The 8,269-nt window shown below is 40.8% G+C and overlaps 1 protein-coding gene across 1 annotated transcript in view; it reads right to left on the bottom strand.

Moving 5' to 3' along the window:
• The window catches only part of LOC143286739 (FAD synthase-like), a 22,089-nt gene extending 16,084 nt beyond the window's left edge, over nucleotides 1-6,005 (bottom strand). Inside the window, exons 1-5 of the mRNA XM_076594460.1 lie at nucleotides 5,784-6,005; nucleotides 4,589-4,683; nucleotides 3,867-3,990; nucleotides 1,283-1,395; nucleotides 636-776 (exon numbers count right to left, since the gene is read on the bottom strand). Coding sequence (XP_076450575.1) covers nucleotides 636-776; nucleotides 1,283-1,395; nucleotides 3,867-3,990; nucleotides 4,589-4,683; nucleotides 5,784-5,919 — 609 coding nt within the window. The 5' untranslated portion in view covers nucleotides 5,920-6,005. The remainder of the gene's footprint in view (nucleotides 1-635; nucleotides 777-1,282; nucleotides 1,396-3,866; nucleotides 3,991-4,588; nucleotides 4,684-5,783) is intronic.
• Nucleotides 6,006-8,269: the final 2,264 nt, after the last annotated feature.

Raw genomic sequence — 8,269 nt, forward strand, 5'->3', positions numbered from 1 at the left:
CACCTACGGCAGTGAACTGTCTGGTCAACTAAAATCACCTATGATTCATCAATATAGACAAAACAGTCTCAAAGTCTGTGGCCTTTCATGCCCTGCTCTCATGGTGACCTCAGTTTCGATACCCCTCCACTTCTGTGCTTGGGGTGAGTCCTGTCAATGTCTTCAGTGTCGGCAGATTCATGGGGGGCTGTTGTTTGAGGGACGTGGTGGCGGTCTCCACTCTGGGAGGGACGCTCACTCAGTCTGGCTCTGTGACTAAGCCATTATTGTCGTTAGTAGGGGGCTTAGTAGGTGGTGTCCTAAGTACGTTAAATCAGAACAGGCACCACTGAACACCACCGAAGTGACTCAGCAGCAGTGCAGGGTCTCCTCTGGTGTGTAGCCTCCTGGCGACCTAACATCGATGGTTCCCTGCGGACTGCCGACGCTGGAACTGTGACGGATGAACCCGGGTGTGGCCGTGTATGGGGGAATCTAAATGAGCGGCGTGGGAGTAATGCCACTGAAACGGTGCAGATGATAGGGCAGCACCAAAAAAAAAAAAAAAAAAAAAAGAAAAAGAAAAAAAAATCACCTATGATGGTGAACGAGTGACACTAACACCCAAAGGGATATGTGAGGATGGACAGGGTTACCTCCAGACATTCAAATCCTGTCTCAAACAAGGACGGAACCCCTGGGAACATGAACACGTTTCTGACAGACACCACAGGGTACTTGTTCTTCTCTCCAGTCGTCCTGTGCACACCGTAGTGAAGCGTGGATGTGGCCGGTATCTGTAAGAGAAACAGTCAGTGCATACAGCTTCAGTGTCAAGGAGATGACAAAGCATGCAGACCAATCCACATATGCTGCACCACATATATGTGAAATCACCATCCACATGTGGAGCATGCTGCTGAAGGGAGCTGACTAATGTCGAGAAAGACTGAATGAGTGTCCAGAACAGTCGCAATCTCTTCCATTCTGCACATTTCTGGAGAGTCTGAATCTGAGATTTCTTCATTATTCATTCAATTCGTTGATATTACACAATACGTGTGTATTTTGTCAATTCTATTTCCTATACTTTGTTGCACACCAATGTCCTGTCTGACATATTTCCTATACTTTGTAGCACACCAGTGTCCTGTCTGACATACACGCATAAAAACGAGCTTGGAAATGAAAGCAAGCAAACCAAAGAAAATACATACACTGTTCAGTTGTACATGAAGACTCATTCAAAGGAAGTCAGTCCTGCAGTTGAATCCAAACCACCTGTATCCTCGACCCAACCTACCTCTGCCATTTTCAGTTTGGCCGAGTCCAAGTTGTCTGGCCCGAAGTGGTCTTTGATGAGCTGTACCATCTGTGGGTGGGGCGAGATAGGGAGACTGAACGCTTTGGCCACACCTGTCAGAGGATTAATCCACAGCCATCAGTGTCACAAATCGTGCTTGAACGCGAGACATATAGCAGTATTCATAGCTATCAGTGTCACAAACAAACTGTGCTTGAACGTGTGATATACAGCGTTATCCGTAGCTAACAGTGTCACAAACTGTGCTTCAATGTGATATAAATAGTGCAATTCATAGCAATCAGTGTTACAACAAACCGTGCTTGAATGTGAGATGGATAGTGTTTTTCATAGCAATCACTGTCACAGACTGTATGTGAGACAAATAGCATTATATAGTGTTATTCATAGCTATCAGTGTCACAAACTGTGCTTGAACGTGAGAGATATAGTGTTATATATAGCTATCAGTGTCACAAACTGTGCTTGAATGTGAGACATACAGCCTTATTCACAGCTATCAGTGTCACAAACTGTGCTTGAACATGAGAGATACTGCGTAATTCATACCAATCAGTGTCACAAACTTTGCTTGAACGTGAAAGATTTTGTGTTATATATAGCTATCAGTGTCACAAACTGTGCTTGAATGTGAGACATATAGACTTATTCATAGATATCAGTGTCACAAACTGTGCTTGAACATGAGAGATACTGCGTAATTCATACCAATCAGTCACAAACTTTGCTTGAACGTGAAAGATTTTGTGTTATATATAGCTATCAGTGTCACAAACTGTGCTTGAACGTGAGACATACAGACTTATTCATAGATATCAGTGTCACAAACTGTGCTTGAACATGAGATACTGCGTAATTCATACCAATCAGTATCACAAACTGTGCTTGAACATGAGAGATACTGCGTATCACAAACTGTGCTTGAACATGAGACATACTGCGTAATTCATACCAATCAGTGTCACAAACTGTGCTTGAACATGAGACATACAGCTTTATTCATAGCTATCAGTGTCACAAACTGTGCTTGAACATGAGCTGTATAGTGTCATTCATCGCTATCAGTGTCTCAAACAAACTGTGCTTGAATGTGAGACATACAGCATTATTCACAGCCATCAGTGTCACAAGCAAACTGTTCTTGAACATGAGACATATAGCGCAATTCATCGCTATCAGTGTCTCAAACAAACTGTGCTTGAATGTGAGACATACAGCGCAATTCATCACTATCAGTGTGACAAAAAAACTGTGCTTGAATATGAGACAGATAGTGTTTTTCAAAGCAATAACTGTCACAGACTGTTTGAATGTGAGACAAACAGAGTTATTCAGTGATCAGTCTCACAAACTGTTTAAATATGAGGCAAACAGCATTATTCACAGTGATTAGTCTACTTGACTATCAGTGTCTCAAACAAACTGTGCTTGAATGTGAGACAGATAGTGGAATTCACTGCTATCAGTGTCTCAAACAAACTGTGCTTGAATGTGAGACATACAGCATTATTCACAGTGATCAGTGTCACAAACAAACTGCTCTTGAACATGAGACATATAGCGCAATTCATTGCTATCAGTGTGACAAAAAAACTGTGCTTGAATGTGAGACAGATAGCATTTTTCAAAGCAATAACTGTCACAGACTGTTCGAATGTGAGACAAACAGAGTTATTCAGTGATCAGTTTCACAAACTGTTTAAATATGAGACAAAAAGCATTATTCACAGTGAACAGTGTCACACACTTTTTGAACTTGAGACAAATAGCACTATTCACCATGGTTTGTGTCACAAACTATTAGAATGTGAGACAAACAGCGTTGTACATAGTGATCAGTTTCACAAACTGTTCAAACATGAGACAAATAGCGTTATTCACAGTAACCAGTGTCACGAACTGTTTGAATATGAGACAAATAGGATTATACACAATGTGTCACAAACTGTGTGAATGTGAGACAAACAGCCTTATACACAGTAATCAGTGTCACAAACTGTGTTTGAATATCATCCGTTATGAAGATTTCAAAGCAGTGACAAATGAAGAGCAATGTCTCACCAGTGTGTGTGTGTGTGTGTGTGTGTGTGTGTGTGTGTGTGTGTGTGTGAGTGTGTGTGTTTGCATATTTTGCATTTCTTTTTATCACAACAGATTTCTCTGTGTGAAATTCGGGCTGCTTTCCCCAGGGAGAGCGCGTCGCAATACTACAGCGCCACCCTTTCTTTTTTTCTTTTTTTTGTTGTATTTTTTCCTGCGTGCAGTTTTATTTGTTTTTCCTATCGAAGTGGATTTTTCTACATAATTTTGCCAGGAACAACCCTTTTGTTGCCATGGGTTCTTTTACGTGCGCTAAGTGCATGCTGCACACAAGACCTCGGTTTATCGTCTCATCCAAATGACTATACACACATGTGTGTGTGTGTGTGTGTGTGTGTGTGTGTGTGTGTGTGTGCATGCGCATGTGTGTGTGCATGTGTGTGTGTGTGTGTGTGTGTGTGTGTGTGTGTGTGTGTGTGTGTGTGTGTGTGTGTGAGGTTGAGGAGCCTAGTGAATGCCTCACCTTCAAACGTCATGTCATCATGTGTTGGTCCCACCCCACCCGAAGTGATCACGTGGGTGAACTGGCCTGAGAAGTCCCTCACCTCTTTGGATATTGCTTCTAAATCATCGCCAATGACAGAAATCTGAAAACACAACCTATATGATTAAATCAATTAACGAGGCGACAAACACATGAATGAGTAGTGCATAAATAAACAAAAACATATCGTATATATATACCTATTGACAAGAGAGGTAGTGTGTGTGTGTGTGTGTGTGTGTGTGTGTGTGTGTGTGTGTGTGTGTGTTGATGTGTGTGTGTGTGTGTGTGTGTGTGTGTGTGTGTGTGTGTGTGTTTATGGGATACAAATTCAGGCCATTAGTGATCAGAACAGTTTTTCATAAGTCTGCACACAATATCAAACAGAAAAAAATAAAATGTTTTCCATTATTTTAGGGTAAAAAGACTTAAGTGTCAAAGCTAAGACCAAAAAAAAAAAAAAAAAAAAAAAATTATATCGCCATTCACTTACGTTTTAGTGTATGTAAGCACTTTCCAGTCTTGCTCAACATACCTGTTAGCACAACCATCTAAGAACCACAGATTTGTCCAACTTTTTTCTTCTTCTTCAAACCATTGTACACAAGGTTTCATTTCAAACTTCACATGTAAATCCATATCTGTCTGCATGGACAAAGACCATGGAAAGTGTCCGTAAATCATACTGATCTACTTCTTACCCGTTTCACTTGCACGCCAAGAGCAAAGAGCCGTTTGCAGAGAAAATGGGAATTGGTGTCTTGAGTGTGTCCTTTCAGGATCTCATCACCAACAACTGCAAAAATCATACACACACACACACACACACACACACACATACACACACACATACACACAAAAAAGCACACACACACACACACGCACACACACACACACACACAATGATTTTACTGCATAAAAGCATACATTTAAAATTCGTGCACTGTAGTTCAACACATTTCTTCTCTCTCGCTTTTTGAATTGTCTTGCAAGTGTTCATATCTCTCCTTTCTGTGTAATCTGTAACACACACACACTCATGTATGCACGTGCGCACACACACACACACACTCTCACACACACACACACACAGAGTAGCATGTAGAAAGGCATTCAGCCTTCAAAAATTAAATACATACTGTATGCTCAAGTGAAAGTATCTCAGAAAGAGACTAGACAAACACATGTACACACACAAACAGTGAAAATGGTGATTGTGTGTGTGTGTGTGTGTGTGTGTGTGTGTGTGTGTAAGTGAGTGTGTGTGTGAGTGAGTGAGTGTGTGACTGTGAGGGAGAAAAAAGACACATACACAGACTGGCAGTATCATGAATTATCTGGTCTGATTGAAGTCCTGACTAACTACTCTGCCTTTAATGACATAAACTATAATCATAACAATGATGATAACAATGACAGATTATTGGGGTGCTTTTAACTTCTATGCCATTTAAGTGCCATGAGATATCTGAAGGGTACCTTTACTGTCTTTTGCAATGTATGCATGAATGATAAAATTACATATGTGCAAATATGACCATAACACATATATATCAGAAATATCAAAAGATTTGCGATTTGTTTGTTGCTTTTTTTTTCTCTCTACCTGACGCTTTTAAATGCAGTCCAGATATTTGGAAATTATATTATATTATATGATTATGGCCATTTTTGTGCTGGTGGTCATGCATGTGTCAAGGTGGGTTTGTTTTTTTATTGGGGTGCGAAAATCTAATCTGAAATCATACTTTACTAATCGTTGACTGAGTTTCTTCGAGTTGGACACAAAGTCAGATGTGAATACATGAATGACAGCTTTTCCCAAATTATCCGAACACGGTGAATACGGTGAACAGAGATGATCAAAGAAAACGAAAGCACCAGCAGACGACTCACTGATGATGCCAGCAGTTACTCCGTTCTTCATATCCATACTGCCTTGTTGTCGGATAGTAAAACCGGGTTTTAGAGCAGTGCTAGTACCAAGACGAAGCTGAAGCAGGCGATGAGCTGTTGTCCGTGTTGTGTGCATAAATTTTGAAAGGTTTATTCATTAAAGATCAGGATAGTGACACATTTCGTAAACATTGTGTGTCGCTTTCGCTTGTTCAGCCCACTTCCTGCACATGGAGTGGTCTCGGTGAGATGTGTCTAAGGACCGCAAACATAATGAACCAAACAAAACTGCTTGATAATATGAATTTATAAAACGGTGTTATCAGTTTTGATTATCATACAGTGCTGCAAGTGTGATTATGTGAAAAGCGAAAATAAATCGTATATGAAAATGAGAAAACCCGGGCACACACACACACACACACCACAATAATCGAGAAGGGTGTGAATCGGGGCAGGTGAGAATTGGAAGAGGGGAATATACAACTGTCCCAACCATAACAGTCCCTGAAGACAAACCCCAACCTTCATATACCTTACTTGTTGGAAGAGGATAGTAAATTAAAATGATAGCTTGTTGAGCTGCTTGAAGGATGCCAAGCAAGGAGCCTCACCAACTCAGTAGCTGGAATTTGATGGTGTTCCAAAGAGGAGCTGTTCTCAGAAGAAAAAAAAGATTTGTTTAAAATAATCTGACATGGATGGAAAATATCAGAATTTCTGCCCATGGATTGTCTGGTTCTTGTGGCTGGTCTAATGTTCCCATTGCTGCTGCTGACTTAACAGAGTATTGTTAGCTGGACCTTCGGTCATGTGCTCTCTGGTGTGTCCCCTTCTAGGTCTTCAAGCATAGTTGTTACACTGCTTATATTGTGGTATCTGCAGATCACAAACCTGGCTGTTCTGTGCACCATTTTGGCCCTCCTTATCAGTTCCTGCTGGTATAGGTTCCATACAGAGCAGCAGTACTCGAGGTGGGGATGTACCAAGGTCTGGTGGGCATTTGTGATGGTGGAAGGTGTTCTCAGGTTTCTTCCAAGGAATTCCAGGACACTGTTTGCTTTCTTGGTTACTTTGTCCAGGAGTTACTTCTATTGTAGATCTGAGGCGATGGTAATTCCCAGATATTTTGCTGATGTTGTTAGTTCAAGGACGTTCTTTCATCTTGCAATGGTACTTCCTGGGGTGACTATATAGCTCTGGTGACACTGAGGACGTTATATTTATTTGGGTAGAATTCCATCCCCCAGGTTGATACTCTCCACCACATCAGTTGTGAGCGTAGGTCAGCAGTGCTGATGAAGTTTGTCATTTACTGTCAATGTTCTTATGTGTGTGTGTGTGTGTGTGTGTGTGTGTGTGCATGTGTGTGTTTGTGTGTGCGTGTGCATGTATGTGTGCATGTGTGCATGTGTGAGTGTTGTAGTAGTAGCAGAAATAGGAGAAATAAATCATGTTGTTTATAGTCAGCCAAATTAGTACTACTATTTCCACTAACAGAAGTAGTCTTCAATTTTACCTCTTTCTTCTCTGATATTAAATGTGGTGTGTGGAGAAAAAGAAACGACTCCTGCTGGATTGTAACTGGGGTTTTTTCACTTCAGTTTATCTGACATGGATCAGTCCATCTGCTTTGATGCCTCCTTGAAACAGAAAATAGCAAAGCTGTTTCTGGCTGGGTGGAGAGAATGTGTGTGTGCATGCATGAATGCGACAGGAGATTCTTCTTCTTCTTCTGCGTTCCCCATGATCATGGTCTCAGACTTGCAGTCCTATGCTGGAAATGAAGGTGGTGGTCTTGATGAAGTCTTCTTTGGTGCCCCAGAGCTTTTCTGCCAGTGTGGCTCCATAGGGGCACTGCTGCGTCCATGCATTTTGATACAGGGGGCAGGACTGCAGGATGTGCTCCGGGGTTTGTGGGCCTGTCTTACACGGGCAGTCAGGAGTGTGTGACAGCTTAATTCGGTACATGCGATAGGAGATGAATTTCATTTCATCATGGAATGTTATAATAATTTGTGATAAGAAATAATTCCCCATTGCTTTGTTCATCCCAATTCATGTTATAATTTTTGTAGAAGGACGTGTTCAAATTCAAGAAAGCTTTTGCTTTCAATTTCATTATTTATAAAGATAGAACAAGTCTCTAAAGAAGATCATAACTTTGAAATGAAAATAACAAGCCCAGCTTCATACGTACGACTTCTGAACAGTACACAGATGTATGAGGTAGTTTTTTCCTTAGTTTCTCTTTATCATCCCTGTTCTTTTTTGTTTTGTTTTTTTGTTTAATGAACATTTTTTATATGCTTTGAATGTGCATTCATATTGTGAGAATTTTATGTTTTTTTTCTCAAGTTTATTTTTTCTTTTGTTTATGTTTGTAAGCCTCCATACCCCAAAAGTGGTGAAAAGAAATTTAACCTTGGAACTTGAAAGGAAGAGGGTTGAGGATGTGGTTTCACACAGACAAACAAACATGAAGC

This window comes from Babylonia areolata, chromosome 10 (genome assembly GCF_041734735.1).
Source record: "Babylonia areolata isolate BAREFJ2019XMU chromosome 10, ASM4173473v1, whole genome shotgun sequence".
Classification (NCBI taxonomy): domain Eukaryota; kingdom Metazoa; phylum Mollusca; class Gastropoda; order Neogastropoda; family Buccinidae; genus Babylonia; species Babylonia areolata.